This window comes from Balaenoptera musculus, chromosome 9 (genome assembly GCF_009873245.2).
Source record: "Balaenoptera musculus isolate JJ_BM4_2016_0621 chromosome 9, mBalMus1.pri.v3, whole genome shotgun sequence".
Classification (NCBI taxonomy): domain Eukaryota; kingdom Metazoa; phylum Chordata; class Mammalia; order Artiodactyla; family Balaenopteridae; genus Balaenoptera; species Balaenoptera musculus.
This window is the reverse complement of record NC_045793.1, coordinates 89,482,832-89,499,018: the sequence shown is the minus strand read 5'-3', so window position 1 is coordinate 89,499,018 and position 16,187 is coordinate 89,482,832. Positions and strand designations below refer to the sequence as shown.

At 43.9% G+C, this 16,187-nt stretch overlaps 1 protein-coding gene across 10 annotated transcripts in view; it reads left to right on the top strand.

The window, feature by feature from the left end:
* The window catches only part of SRPK2 (SRSF protein kinase 2), a 229,667-nt gene that overhangs the window by 195,344 nt on the left and 18,136 nt on the right, over nt 1-16,187 (top strand). For 9 of the 10 annotated variants that reach the window (XM_036862831.1, XM_036862836.1, XM_036862835.1 and 6 more), the window contains 6 exons: nt 3,355-3,520; nt 4,669-4,694; nt 6,205-6,451; nt 7,060-7,542; nt 14,430-14,530; nt 14,645-14,752. In XM_036862831.1, the coding sequence (XP_036718726.1) occupies nt 3,355-3,520; nt 4,669-4,694; nt 6,205-6,451; nt 7,060-7,542; nt 14,430-14,530; nt 14,645-14,752 (1,131 nt within the window). The remainder of the gene's footprint in view (nt 1-3,354; nt 3,521-4,668; nt 4,695-6,204; nt 6,452-7,059; nt 7,543-14,429; nt 14,531-14,644; nt 14,753-16,187) is intronic. The other variant, XM_036862832.1, reaches the window with a different exon arrangement.

Sequence of the window (16,187 nt, the reverse complement as noted above, 5' to 3'; positions counted from 1 at the left end):
GGTGTGATCTCCGTCCCCTAAGTGGGATGCAGCCCCGTCCCTGGCCCCTCTGTGGCTGCGCTGATCGCCGACTCCTGGTCAAGCGGATGGCAGCCAAGGATCTCTGCGGCCTGTGCTGCCTCCTGCTGGTGAGGCTGAGTATGGTTTGTAGGCAAGAGAGACGCATGCTGTGATAGGACAAGTGAGGCAATAGAGGTCTATCCTGGGGCATGAAGCTTGATTCGTTGATTGTCTTTTTTTCATGATCATAATTATTCAACGTAAATGGTTGTAAGGTTGCCCATCATTATTGTTTGATTCTGGATTCTGGGGTGCTTAATTGCTTTAACTTCACTGGCTGAGAACAGAAATACTGTTTTTGAAAATAAAACCATTCTTCTTATAGCTAAAGATTTTTTAAAAAACATATTAGTCTAGAATAAAAAGAATCAGAGTTTTATCAGGTAGAGCCCATTCATATTATAGATGGGAGAAATGAGACCCGGAGAAATTTAATAAGTGACTTAGAAATTTAATAAGTTATGGTTATTAAGTCAGTATCAATACAAGTCTTCTGACTTAGTTCATTTCTACCATTTAGTTTGAGTTTCCTGTGAGCTAGACCTTGTATTCGTGAGTTTTCCATACATTATTTCTAATTCTTACCATATTTCTGTCTAATGGATATGTTCCCCCTTTTATAGATATGAAAATGGAAGCTCAGGCAGCTTAAGTACCTTGCCTAGTGAATGAGTGATTGAGCAGTAATACAGGAGTGGTCTGAGTCCCAAGGTCATGATTTAACAGTGCTCCATGCTGTCTCTTAACTGTTTCCTTTAAGATTTGCATTATCTTAATTAACTTAATTTATCCCGGTGATAGTCTGTTCCTTCTGTTCATTGTCAGACACAAGCTGTGCTTCTTGAGGAAGGTTAACCCAGTTGAGTGCAACAGCCAGTATTAAAAATCTGGAACCTTAAATTCTTTCTGAGAACACTTTTGTCCTCTCAAGTGCCTCATTGTCATTGGAATTCATTTAACACCTTCGGATACTGGATCACATTAACTCTTACCTGAGACTCGCACAGTAAAACAACCTAAGAACTATGAAAGAACTAAGGTGGAAAGTTAGGAGCAACTTGTGCATGGGTGGTGATGAAAAGATATTTTTGGAAAGATGCTGACATTTTAACTTTGAGTTAATATTTGATGATTGAAATGAAGTTTCAGTTGGAATAATTTAAAACAGTTTAAAGTTTCTAAAAACTCTTAATTCCTTTTACTTCTGCAGGCTGGAAGTCATCAGTGTACCTGTCCATTAATCTCTTGTACTTCTCATAATTTCTCTTGTTATTCAGATATAAAAACTCCACATGATATTTCAGTTTGTTCAAAGAAGATACGTGAATGCCAGTGAATAACATACAGGCTCATTAGATTGTGTTCCCTTCAGGATTATAACCTTATTCTCTATGGAAATATATAATGATCTCTTTCTTCCTATTGGTTCTTTGACATTTTAAACATAATTTAAACATATTCTAATTATTATTATTTTTAAACATAATTTAAGTTTTACGTTTAATTAAACATAATTTAAACATAATTTAAGTTTTATGTTTAAACATAATTTAAACATATTCTAATTATTATTATTATTATTATCGAAGTATTATCTAAAACAGTTAATATTAATTCTAAGGTAAAAAGTCAAGGCCCAATGGAGACAGGGAACTTCTGTTGCTGTGTGTCAAACATCTAGAAGGGTGTATGGTCTGTTACAGGAGCTCGACTGTTGTTCAGTCAGTGAAGTCATGTAAAAGTATTTCCAAGGAAAAGTTTATTTAGATATGTGTGGGGATTCTCATCTTGTTTAAGAGACAGGTCTCCCTTTCATTTTCTTCTGAAACCTCTTTCCCTTGACTTACTAATGTTTTGTCGTCTGTTAAGATTGTTTAGCCAGGAACTCAAGGTAGACAGGAGCATTGGGTTTTTTGCTGAGAACTTGTCAGAGCTGATTGATATTATATATCTTCTGCTCGTCTTTTTCTCACTTACTTGTCTAGTGTCGTCAAGGCCCCTAAATGACTTAAAGTGTTTGAATGAGGATGTTTATCAAATGTTAACGTTTATTGAGCTTGTAGAGTTTCTGATGTATGGGAACATGAACTGTATTTTTAGAATATTTTTTTCCTTATGGAAAGAATTGAAACAATTCCCCTCTAATGGAAATAATTCCAGAAAAACTTTGGCCTTGCATTTAGGTCACCATACTCTGTAATTTTTGTGATATATATGGTATGTATATGATATATATAATAAGTACATGAATATCTTGGCTGAGCATTTTCTATTAGTTCAGTGCTATACTGTTGCCTGGATATCAGGGCTATTTAATCGTCCTTTCCTGCAATATTAAAAATGTACACACATCATTAGCCATTATGGGAATGCAGATCAATGAGATACACACTTCATACCCAGTAGGGTGACTAAAATAAAAAGACAAGTATTGGCCATGATGAAAAAATTGGAATCCTCGCACGTTGCTGATTGGAGTGTAAAATGGTGCAGCCATAGTATAAAACAGTTTGGCAGCTCATTGAAAGGCTAAATATAGAGCTACCGTATGACCCAATGACCGCACTCCTAGGCGCATACCCAAGAAAAATAAAAACATATGTCCACACAAAAACTTGTACGTGAATGTTCATAGCAATATTATTTATAATAGCCATAAAATTGAAACAACTCAAATATTCATCAAGTGAATGAAATGTGGTATTTTCAATGGAATATTATTTGGCATTTAAAGAAATGAGGTATTGATACGTGCTACCCATGGATGAACCATGGAAGTACTGTGCCAGTTACAAAAGACCACTCTGTATCATTCCACTTATATAAAATGTCCAAACCCAGCAAAGTAGATTAGCGGTTGCCTAGGGCTGGAGGAGTTGGGAGGAGAGGGGGAGTGACAGCTAATGGGTGTGCAGTGTTTCTTCTTTGTGTGATGAAAATGTTCTAAATTAGATGTGGTGAGGGCTGTACATCTAGAAACCATTGAATGGTACCCTTAGAAGGGTGAATTGTGTGACATGTAAATTATATCTCACTGAAGTTGTTATTTAAAAGAGTATAAGTATAGATGCATTTGCTTCCATGAGCATAAATTATTTCCAGGATGATACACATTGCTTGCTTCTGGGGAAGAGCTGGGTTCCTATGGGGGCCGGGGTGGGAGGAAGATTTTTACTAAAACCCTTTGTATCCATTGTATTTTGTGCCTTGTAATGATTTTAACTATTTTACAAACAAATGTTAAATAATAAAGGTATTAATAAGTCATCTCCTCTCTTGATTTCACATGATCAGGTCCTTCAGGGGTTAGATTATCTACACAGTAAGTGCAAGATCATTCATACTGACATAAAGCCGGAAAACATCTTGATGTGCGTGGACGATGCATATGTGAGAAGGATGGCAGCCGAGGCCACTGAGTGGCAGAAAGCGGGCGCTCCTCCCCCTTCGGGGTCTGCAGGTGAGGGGCTGCGCCAGCTTTGTTTCAGTCTGTGCGGGACATTGAGAGCCTGCCGAGTTGTACACTGGGGGCAGTTGAGTCAGATGTGTATGTATTAGGAGCTTTTGTAAGAGCCTGATGACTAGAAGCAGCTAGACCTTTTTCTTGAGCAGGAAGATGCCCCAGTTAAGTTGTACTTTAATATTTGAATTACTTTGTCCTCCCTTAAAAGGTCATTGAATTCTTACCTGCTGCTTCATCTCCTTAGAACACTGTCCTGTGTTGCCCACTTCTCTGCAGAGGGATGTCTGTTATAGCAAGAGGTCTCATGTAGCCGACGTTCAGTCATCAGAGAGTGCTTCCTTGACTCCAGTGAGCACAGCTACATCAATCTCAGTCTAGCTGGTGGATTTAGAATTAGTTTCAAAAGACTTCAGGGTGGGAGAAGACCAACTGACTTGAGTATTGGTGTATGTAGTTTTATTTGTGGTGTTCGCAGTGTCGTGGTGGCAGTGAAGTGTGGACGGTGCTTTCACCCTCTCTTCACGTGCTCTCTGCCCTAGTGTGTTGTCAGGCGGGCAAGAGGACTGCAGGGCAAAAGCCCTCTGTCTGCCTGGGGCTCTTGGGACATGCACCACTTCTGAATCTCGTTTTCTAACATCAGGGTGTTTTTTAGATCACGGAACCACAGTCTATCAAGCTTCTGACACTGGCCAAGTCTGTTCATGTGATTTCTAGAATATTTGCTGCAGTATTGGACTTAACTTTAGTTGTATAAACTTGTGAAATAGTTTTCAAACATAGTTGTGTAAGTGAATTGTTCATTTCATTGTCTTTAAACACATTTGGTTGGATGACTCGTCTCCATTTTCTTACCAGTCAGTGCTTTGGGATTGTCTGTTTTTGAAATGAATGCGTATTTAATTTTAGTTAAGTAAGAGAAATGACTCCATATGAACCACTATGGGTTTGCCTTTTAAGAGCCAATCATTTGTTTGAGTTGGATAAACTTTAGGTCTCTCTGATTCAGAAGTTTTAGTATTTAACAGTTGTTGAAGTTCCATAGCCATTAAAAGACAGTAGTTATTTCATTTTACAGTTCAGATTACCTACATAAAGATAAGTATCTATTTTGCTCTAAATGTTCATTTTATTTTGTTTTGTTTTAGTGAGTACTGCTCCACAGCAAAAACCTGTAAGTACTTACACATATACTTATATTCACCTCCCTGTCAAAAGTGACTATTTATTATTGAACTTTTCGAATTGTAACATTAGTTTTTGTTTCTTTCTGCAACAATTTTTCATTAAGGATTGTTTGGGGGAATTGGTTGTGCATTTTTTTGTTCCTTTCTCAATCACAGATGTTGTAATGTATTTTAATGTAAAAGACAGTCATGTTTATAAATGCTGGGTATCCTTGAATATGTTAGACAATGTTTTGATAAGGTGAAGTGATTTTTAGAGTTGGGGGATAATTAGAGCTGCCCCAAATTCTATCTTGGTTTTCCTCATGCACTTTCTGGAGTGCTCTTGGCTGAGTCTGGTAAAATGTGAGGTTATAGAGATAGGGTTTTAAGTGTGATTGTTCCAAAAACACTTTATATTATTTCTCTTCTGCCTCTAAGTTACCTGTTTTTCTGAAGCTGCTGTTCTGATTTTTTTTTTTTTCCAGGTAGTAGTTAAATATGAAAGAGTATTATCTTTGTGGTCCTGTCAAAATGCTGAATGAGAGCAAATGAAACAAGCTGTTTGGAATTAAATCCTACCCCAGCAGAGCTAAACCTGGCTTGGTTCTAGTGGAGCATAGAAAAAAAAATTTAAAAAAAAAAAAAAAAAAATATATATATATATATATTTATATATATACGTCTTGAGTTGATGGGTCATCTACAAGTTTTAAAAGATCTTTATGAACCAAAAGCTTTTGGAAGGAAATGTGCAGAACTTCAGAGTGCTGCCAGCAGCCCTCAGTTTGGAATGGAAGTCCTACTAGGAGAAGGAGCTGTAAGAATTATTCCACCTGGCCTGCTGAGTTCTGCTGTGGCTTGAGCAGCTTGTTTTGATTATTGATTCTGTGCAAGACTGGAGGCTCTCGTTGCCAGTACTTTCCAAGTCAGCTCGCCATGATTGGAGGCAGACTGAAACCATGGCTTTTTCTTTTTTCCCTTTACTTCATGTGCTCATTTTTTACAGTTCCTGCAGTTTTGGCTGTTGATAACAGCTCAGTGTGTGAGACCCAAATGCAAACAGTGCTATTGACCAACAGTGAATGAAACACACCTGATTTGGCAGGCAGTTGAGTAAGACAGTTAAGGAGAGGGGACATTGTTACTTTATAGACAGGCAGCAGCAAATAAAACTTGCAAGAGGTGCTTCTTGTTTAAAGTCAAGAGTATCTCAGCATATTTAGTTCTTCTTACAGTTTAAAGGGGAAAGACTTGCTGGATTTAAGCTATATCTCTCTAAGGGCAAGGGCCGGTGGTAGTCCCGTTACGTGATATTAGCACTGGTTTCTTTTTTTCTGGTTTTGCTGTAACCCTAACCGTGATGTGGATCTCATGTCTGGGCATGTGATTTTAATTGAATGCGACCTGAGAAAAACAGCCTGTGTTGGTATTTGCCATGCTGCCAGCACTTACGCTGTTGCGTAGTGCTTTAAAAAGAAGCAAACTGACCTGTGGTATTTTCTTAACATGTTGTAGATAGGAAAAATATCTAAAAACAAAAAGAAAAAACTGAAAAAGAAGCAGAAAAGGCAGGCTGAGTTATTGGAAAAGCGCCTGCAGGAAATAGAAGAATTGGAGCGAGAAGCTGAAAGGAAAATAATAGAAGAAAACGTCACATCAGCTGTACCTTCCAATGAGCAAGATGATGAATACCACCCAGAGGTGAAACTAAAAACAGCAGGATTAGAGGAGGCAGCCGAGGGTGAGACTGCGAATAACAACGGTCAGTGGAATCTGGAGACAGGGCTGCATAGGAGCCCAGGAGCTCCCACAGTAGGGACCCGCCAGGTCACCATGCAGGGTGACTTGCTGCTGCGCTGATGCTTCAGACAGGAAGGTGGTTCTCTCCAAGGCCTTATCGGAGAGCGTGGGGAGCTGTCTGGTACTTGCTTTGTAAAATGTGTGCCAGAAATATGTTAATATTTCAAAATAGTTTTTTTTTTTAAATGTCAAACGTCTGAGAAACACCATGTCTTTATCATGCTAATGATTGTCCTTCATTTTGTAATTAAGCTTTTACTTAACAGTAATGTACCCTCAGACCTTTTCTGAAGATTATAGAGAAGAGGGTAGAAATGGAAGTACAGCTCCATTTATGCCCATTTTCCCTAAGAGCTAAGTTTTTCTAATAAGAGTAGGCCAGTTATTTAATAAATGAAAAATAAGATTTAGAGTACCTAAAGATTTTACCCTGAGAGTCAAGAGGTGGTTTGCTCTGTAGCACATGAAGTTAGCACATTTGAATTTGTCTCTTGTTGGAGGAGATAAGTGCCTACTGCACTCTGTTAAGGAGAGTGACAAGTTCTAATTCTTACCCTTCAACTTTTTAAGGTGAAGCTGAGGACCAGGAGGAGAAAGAAGACACTGAGAAAGAAAACACTGAGAAAGATGAAGACGATGTTGAACAGGAACTCGCGAACGTAGACCCTACTTGGATAGAATCACCCAAAACCAATGGCCATATTGAGAATGGCCCCTTCTTACTGGAACAGCAGCTGGATGATGAAGACGATGATGAGGAAGATTGCCCAAACCCCGAGGAATATAACCTCGATGAGCCGAATGCAGAGAGCGATTACACATATAGCAGCTCCTACGAACAATTCAATGGTGAATTGCCAAATGGACGACATAAAATTCCTGAGTCCCAGTTTCCAGAGTTTTCCACATCCTTGTTCTCTGGGCCCTTAGAACCTGTGGCTTGTGGCTCTGCACTTTCTGAGGGATCCCCGCTTACCGAGCATGAGGAAAGCAGTCCATCCCATGACAGAAGCAGGACAGTTTCAGCCTCCAGCACTGGGGATTTGCCAAAAAGTAAGTGTCCCTTCCCATCAGGTGTCTGCTTTCAGTGGCCCAAGTGTCATACCCTTGACACATGCTGTGAAGGGAATTGGCTGGAGATGGTAAAGCCGTGTATGCATGCGTTAACCATTTTCATTTTATTACTTTTGTACTCATGAGTAAGTTAATGTAATTTAAAATATATTCTGTGCCACTAGGCTTTCTCTTCCTCTTTGCATATCAGATCCCATTTCTGAGTTCTTTTCCTTCTTGCTGTCTTTAGCTAGTGATCATACCTTGGCAGAAACCTTCCAAGCCTAGCATCTTACCCCTGTAGCTTTTTAGCATGTGTAGTTTAATTCACAATTTGTACTTCCACCTGACAGTGTTATATTTAGTTTTTGGTTCTTTGTTTTGTTTCGTTTCTATTCAAGGAAAAATGTGCCTGCTCTTTATTTGTAGTGAGGAGGAAGTGTCTTACTTTATTTTGAAAGTTGTTCCTGATTATAGGACTCTTCTGTTGACATTTTAAAGGAAGCAGTGTGGGTTTAAATGTGATGATGATGTATATCAAACCCTGATTTTGAGGGTGAATGCCACATGACAGATCTCTGCCTGTGGCATGCTAGGGGACTTGAGTAGGCAAACCCTGGGTGTCACACACGGTTGGTTTCCGTTCTGGCCCACAGTGGAAGAGCTCAGAAGCCTCCTCTGCTCCCTCTGCTGGCAAGAATGTTAACACATGGTGAGCCAGTTGATGAGGCAGCCCTGCAAATAGCTCAAGATGTTCTGCAGCCCCTTTGATTCCAGTAGCTGAGAGACCTGCAAAGCCTTCTTCTCTGTTACTCATTGGCCACAACTAGTCATCCTAAAGATATATATATATATTTTAATTGGACAGACATATTCTGCTCCTGTTTATTACCTTTACCCTGACCAGAGGGTTTGAAGGTGCTAAATAAAACGCTTTCACGAGGAATGTAGCCTCATCTGAGGAAAAACTCACCTCTGTGTCTCCTTTACTCTCATTCTGCTCCCATATTACTGCTGACACTTTTGGTTACCAAGTGTGTGTGTAGGGGTGTCTCCCCACCTAAACAGTTCTCCGGCACCAGCTCGGTGTCTTGCAATTGAAGTAAAGTCTGACACTACTTGGAGACAGTGTCAGATCCCAGGGTTAAGGGCTCAGTCTCACAAGACTGTGTCGGTCTCCCCCTGCACTCCCCCCACATCCATCACAAGTCCATGTTGTCACCTGTGCTTCTGAACAATCAGCTGTAAATCAGAGGTTTCTGTGATGCTGCCCTGGGGTTGGATAATTTGTTAGAGCAGCTCACGGAACTCAGGAAAACAGTTTACTTGCTGGATAATCAGTTTATCAAAAAAGGATGTAAGTCAGGAACATCCAGATGGAAGGGATGTGTAGGGCGTGGTGTATGGGAAAGGAGGGAGGCTTTCATGCTCTTTCTAGAGACACCACCCTCCCTGCAGTCTCTCACGCATTCCTTCATATTGTGGACTCATGGATTTTTTTTTTCTCTTTAATTAACACATCGAATTGTGTGTTATCGTTTACAGCTTTTTTTTGAATGCCAGGATTATCCCACATTTGGTCTGTGTGAGCCTCCTCAGGTTGTCTCTTAAGTCCTTTTGACAGACCCCGTTATTCCTCAGGTGCCCCCTTGCTCTTCTAGAGCCATGTGCCCAGGTTCATACTTTCCCTGCCCCAGGCTGGAGTCGGCCATGTCTCCAAGTAATTTTTGCTATTGATATTTTTTAAATGTTTTTTATAATGTACATGATATATAGGAACAGTAGTATGTAAAGTTTATAAACATGCATATATTGAAATGAGTGTTCAAACATCTTTTACTGATGGAGTAAACAGTGAAAAGGTTTAGTAATCTCAAGTGTAGCGTAGTCTCTTCCCCATTTATTTTTAAGACATAATAACAAGTGTCTGTGTGAACATGGCACGCTCGCTCATGCTCCTGTGCCTTTGCTGATGCTTTCCCTCCTGCTTGGAGCGCTCCCTCCTGTTTGTTTGGGCACACCTCTTTTCTTTTGTTGGGTCCTCACTGTGTCCCCTGGCAGGTCCCAGTTCTTGTTCCCCTCTTTTCCTGCTGGTCAGACTTTTCTTCACTGTGTGTTCATTGTTCATTTCCACTGTCTTCCTCTTCACTAGGAGGTAAACGCTTTGAGAGTGCTGTGTATTTCTATCTTTGTATCCTCAGCATCTAACTCAGTGCTAAGATAAGCATTTATTGAGTAATGAACCAACAAATCAGTGATACCTGACTGTATTCTTCCATTCTTCCCATTCTCCCACCGTTCCCCATTCACAGTCAGAATTTTACTTTGTCCAGCACACATTCTGTCCCCAGCACCCTGGCTGTTGCATGAATATTGCATCAGGGAGAAATAGGAGGTCTGTTTTTTTCACTGATCCTAGTCTCTTACCAAGCTGACCTTTTCATTGATCCAGTCATTTATTTGGAGGCACTCGGCTTGGGTTTGCAGCCTGGTCTTTGGATAACCGTGAACAGCCTCCCGCAGGGGAGCTGTTTTGTTTCCTACATGGAAGGGGTATGGTCTAGAGACTGGAAGTTGGCCACCAGGTACTACAAGAACATGAGGCAAGAGAAACATCCTTTCCTGAGTTTGTGTAGATCCTTGTCGTTATAGCAGAATGTATACGTTAGGAAATAGTAGAAGAAAAGCTGGGGCCACAGTGAGAAGATTGAGAAAGAACTTACATGCCAGGCTAAGGATGTGAACTCTTCTCCCTGGAGTAGTTTTGTAGCCACTGAAGGTTGAGAAGAGGAGGGTTCCTCTTGGGTTATTACTGCTGGAGCCGTAGCACGTATCTGGGCTCAACACATCTGAAGCACAAAGGCCTGGGAGCAGGGTGGTACCTGCAAGGTGTATGTTGAATCCTCTCCCCCTCACCTAGTAGTGACCTGTGTCAGTGGCAGTGCTTGGCTAGGCTGCTGGAACATGACTCCACTCTTCTCACTCCACTGTTGCTCCTAGTCTGTTCCCTGAGGAACAGTCCCAAGAGAGCTTTTTAAAGCACATTCCCCCCGCCCCCCGACCGTGTAGCATAACCCGCAGAGGCGTCATTCCCTAAAGCTTACAGCCCTGTACAGTCCGTCCCGGCCGCGCTCTTTCTCATATCGTTCCCCACCCGCCTCTATTTCCCCTGCTCATTCTGCCCCTCCTACACTGTCTTCTTTCTGAGCTTTCTCAAGGGTGCAAGCTTGTTTCTGCCTCTTGGTGCTTTGCACTTGCTGTCTTCTCTGCCCGGAGCTTCTCTCCTCTGTGCCTCCCTTTGTTCGGGCCTCTCCTCAAAGGCCACTTTCTCAGAAAAGACTCCCTCTCCACCCCCGCCCGTGGCCAGACACCCTCATCAGTAGCCATCTCCTTTCTCCACTCTGTTTTTCTTCTTAGCATATAGAGCTACTTGACATGGTGTGTGAATCATTCATTTTATTTATCACCCATATTCCCAACGAGTGCGTGAGTTTCCTAATTTGGGGTGTGGTGGCGGAACCTTGTATGTCTTGTCGATGCTCTTCGCAGTGCCAGGGCAACGTCTGGCACATAGAGGGGACTCAGTAAATACTCACAATACCTATTTGTGAACAAATAGGTCAGGTTTGGGCATTACATCTCCTAGTTCTGCTCTTTCTTTAGGCTGGTACTAAATCTCCTGCATATAAAGAGGGTATTCATGCCTTCCTTGTAAGGATGTTTTAAACATAAAAAGTGTCAGTGTGGGCCTAGCACAGTGCCTTGCAGATGGGTGATGATGGCGGTTTCATCACCGAGGCCCCACTGGCTGCCATCTTACTGGTTCCTAGGATCACCTCAGATGGAGTGAGCACAGTGCCACCCAGAGACCAGCTTATCAGAATGACTTGAGGACTCCGGCCCTTCCTGAAGTGAAATCTTCCCGCCTCTCTCTCCCCACTTTTCATTCCCTCCTTGGTAGAAGCAGAGATCAGGGAAGAGCTCTGGTAGTTGCATAATAGTGCCTGAATCACGGGAGGGGATCTGATTTCTGGGCAAAGCAAAACTCGTACGACTGCGCAGCAGGTGTGACCGTCCCTGTGTTTAAACGGGCCTTTGTGAGTGTTGTACTCAGGGAACCTTTTACAGATTACCTAGAGCAGGAAACTAGCACACTGGGAAAAGAAGTGCAAGCTGATTCTCTTTTACGTCCTTTGCGTTCTTAATACAGTTAAAATTTTGAGGTAAATTCCCTAGCATCTTTTGGAACGCATTGTGCGCTGGGTAATCACGCACAGACATGAACTAGGAGGATAGCAGCAGGTCACCAGAGAGACTTTGTCTAGTGCTCATAAACGAGGGGTATTAAATACAAAGAAACTGTACAGGTGGCCCCTGAATTAACAATGGTTCGACTTTACGATGGTGCGAAAGCGAAATGCATTCTGTAGAAGCTGTGCTTCGCATTCTGAATTGCGATCTTTTCCCGGGCTAGCGGTACTGCACGACCCCACCTTGTGATGCTGGGCAGCCCGCAGGCAGCCACGCGAGTGCACACCCGGCACACGTACAGCCACTCTGTGCCCAGACAGCCCTTCTGTCTTTCACTTCAGTACAGGATGCAATAAATTACATGAGATATTCAACACAGTTTATTATGAAGTAGGCTTTGTGTTAGTTGTTTTTGCCCAACTGTGGGCTAACGTAAGTGTCCTGAGTGATGTTGAAGGTACTAGGCTCAGCTATGACGTGTGGTAGGTGATGTGTAATTGAATGCATTTTGAACTTACGATATTTTCAACTTGAGATGGGTTTTTTGGGACATAACCCCATCGTAAGTCGGGGAGGATCTGTACTGAAGATGTGTGATGTTGTGTTTTTAAGGTGTTTTTCCTCTAGCTGAAGTGATTCGTGTGTGATGTCTTCAGAACAGCGGCTGGGGGAGGGTGGCGGTTTCAGATCCCCTCTTTCCACTCAAGCACCCTTGATGGCGGCCCACTCAGTCAGAACCTGCCGCTTCATCCTCTTCTGCTGCCAGGCCTTTGATCGCAGTGGTTTGCGGTGCTGGAAGCCACGGCTTGGCCTCCCATCCTTTCTGTGCCGCGGGGGCTTTGGCTGGTCCCTCACGGGCCATGGAGAAGCCCTGGCCTCAGAGGGTGGTCTGGCTGGTGGCAGGCAGCGGGGAGCCCCTGGATCTGGCCAGCCAGGCGCTATCGTAGCTCTCCTGTGTTTGGTCTTTTTTTCATTTTTATTTTTTGGTGGAGGAGGGGTGGTCCCTTCCTCTTTCCTCCTTTACTGAGAACTGAGCCTCAGAGTTTAAGTCATGTGCCAGAGTCTTGTAACTTATAGATGTAGAAACAGGTTTGAATCCAGTTCTGCAAACCTCACATTCCATTTTCTTGCCTGCTGAGTCTCCTTTATTAAATGACATGAGGGATTCATCTAAGCCATTTCCAGTGCTGGCCATCTGTCTGTTGGGTCGGCATTTTTATGTTTCTTCTAGAACTCGGTTTCTCAGCCCATTCCCTGTTCCGCGTGAACACCTTGCCTCTTTGTGTGGGTCTTTTGTGCTGCCGTCCTTCTCACCATTCCTGATTCCCTGTGTTTCTTCTCCTCGGCTCACACCTGGCCTTTGGTGAGGCCTCCCTGTGGATCACCGTCCTCGTACAGAGGGGCGTGGTGCAGGGCAGATAGCAGGAAGGGAACGTGTGCGCCTGGCTGGCTTGGGTTGATCCGTAAGTCTGAGGAACAGGTCTTGAGGGTTAAAACGTTGCCAGAGTTCTCTTGCATTTTCTGGCCCCTCCTGGGGAGCTCTGTGGGCGCCCCAGGTCCTGGGTCCTGCTCACGGTGCATGCAGCCTGGCCTTGCCGCCCACCTGGGGTGCCGAGCTCCATGGCACGGGTCTACCCAGAGGAGGGACAGTCATTCCAGCAGTGCCCACCTTCGAGTGAGCTAAAGGGTGTTTAATATTCTGCCCTGAGCGGGCTTTTCTGTTTTGTCTGTGAGTACCATTTCAGAATTACTTCTGAAATGAATGAAAAGCCATGGTTACGTCTCATCTTTACCAGAAAGCCCAGCTTGCCGGTCAGTTTGAGGTTTGATGGAGATGCTGAGTCATTTCAGCATTTTCTGTCTGGGCCTCACCACATTATTCTTCTTTGTCCCTGCCCCCTGGTTAACTGTGCTTCCTGCAGGCCTGGTCTGTGCTTGTCTGAAAAGCTTCTCTGGCCCCGCAGCCCTGAGAATCCCGGCCCCGTGCCTACTGTTGAGAATTCCTCAGGGTTCCTGGGGGTTGAGAGTGGCTTGAGTATTTGACAAGTTCGTGAGGGACCTCAGAGGGCCCGGGCCGTCTCAAGAGACCTCTGTTCTGGAGTGTTCCTTGTCCACAGCTAAACCAGAATTGTTTAGTCTCTGCCTTTAATCTGTATTTGTTAATCGGCCATCATCTAACTCTTGAGGTCTCTGCTCGGCCCAGGCAGAGGGAGAGGTGAGGGCTGTGGGCCACTTAGGAAGGGATGGGCACCCCCTGGGGAGCGTTCTCTCTACCCTCACATTAAGTAATAACGCACTTCTGAGCTAGACGGGGTCCATTAGGGAACTGGCGTGGCCTAATGAGGAGCAGCTAAAAGATGCAGGAACCAAGCAGGGCTGACCTGCTCGGTGAAGGATGGGGAGAAAGGGCAAGGCAGTGTCCATGGGGTCTCTGGGCAATTTGCTCTCTTGTGAAGTATTTTCCGGAGATGGAGACCAAGAATTTAAATTCTGTTGAGTTCAACTTACAGGATTCCAGGCCTAAATGATCACCCACCACTTTTCTAGAAAAGGAGACTGTGCCCAGCAAGCATTGTGTGCACACATGCAAACCACTTATCCCAGGCACTAACTGTCCTGCTGTTTGCTCATGCCAGCAAAAACCCGGGCAGCCGACCTGTTGGTGAATCCCTTGGACCCACGGAATGCAGATAAAATTAGAGTTAAAATTGCCGACCTGGGAAACGCTTGTTGGGTGGTAAGTAGAGTTTTCTTTCTAAAACATTTCGGTTGTGATCATGTATTAGAAGATGCTTTTTCTCTCGTTTGATGTCTGTGTTCCTCCACGGTAATGCAGTCTGTTCCCTTCCAGCATAAACACTTCACAGAAGACATCCAGACGCGTCAGTATAGATCCATAGAGGTTTTAATAGGAGCAGGTTACAGTACCCCTGCTGACATTTGGAGTACGGCGTGTATGGTAAGCACGACCTTTGCCATTTTCCTCTGTGTAAAGGCTCATCCTTTTAGTTCCCGTGATGGGCCAGCCTCGCCAGGGCCTGTGGTCTAAGCTTTCTGACCGTGAAGGTTGTCCACTGAGGGGTGGGTGAGGGGAAGGTGGCTGCCTTGGGTATCTTAAGAGACCTTCTCTGGCGTGTCCTGCTGTGTGTTTTGGTTTGGTCTTGTGAGAGACGGCCTCGCGAGGCCCTCTGTAGCCCACGGCCCCGAGAATCAGACCTCCGCTGTGGTGACAGTGACTTCAAGGAGTTCCTGTTGGCTCCTGAAAGCTTGCAGGTTGTACGCAGTTTTCCCCCTCACTCAGGCTGTGGAGGAAGATGAGACAGCTGTGATTTAGGGGAAGGTTGTCTGAGGGGTTCTGACAGACCTTATCTCCTTACTGCAGAGAGAGGATTTCCCCATATACCAGTGTTTAATCTCTCTCCTTCTGTTAAGCAAAATCTAGAGACTGTTGTGGCTCACTGCTCTAGGCTGTGTCCAGCCATGTCTGAGGCACCAGCAGCCGCCTGTACCCTGTTTGACCAGTCTGTTCCCTTAGGCAGCTCAGCGATGGTTTTCCTCAGGGCCTCAGGATGCCTCTTGTTTCTCCAGTATGATGTTGCCATTTTTACTGCCACTTGTGTGCATCAAAAGTGTGGTTGTGTCTAAACTCTCCTCAGCCCCACCAGTGCCTCTTCTCACCTACTCCTTACCTGTGAACCGATAAGCACGAATGGTCCCTCATCCATAAGCCAGTTCCAGTTTCTCTCTTGGTCCTGTTTCCTGGTCAGTTTGTCACCTTCCTCTTAGTGGGCTGAGCTTTGTAGTCCTTTGTTGGAAAAGGGGATGCATGTGTCTCTTGCTTCACGTGGTTTCATGCTTTCCTCATTTTTTTCTCCAAATTCTCCTCTGATATTTAAATGAAAGGGCATGGCATGTGTGCAAAGCTTGGTACTTGTTTTCTCACTAAAAAAACAATGCAGAGTAAGTGTAATTGTCTGTTATTCAAGGATTAATGTAGCACTTCTTTTGGGTGTGTCCTCTGATGCTAAAGTATAGCACTGTTAGCAAGTCGTGCTAAAACAACATGAAAAAAGGGGATGTTCTGTGTTTTTCAAGTTTGCAGCCAGTATGGCCCAACAGATCTAGAACAGTGTGCCTTTCTGTTCCCATGTTGCTCTGATGGGTGATGCCAGAGAATAATTTTAAGTTTCTCAGTTAAGTATCAAAAACTGAGCCCTTGCCTTGCTAGGTATGGAAAAGGAGGGTTAAAAGAATTGGTAGACCAGATGGCTGGGCCGGCCCGGGGGGGGGGGGGGGGGGGGGGGGGGCTGACTTCTGAATGAGGGAGGTTATTAGAGTGGGAGGAGGGCAGGGGTCGGAGATCATGGGCCAGAGGCCAGGGGGCGGTGGGTGGT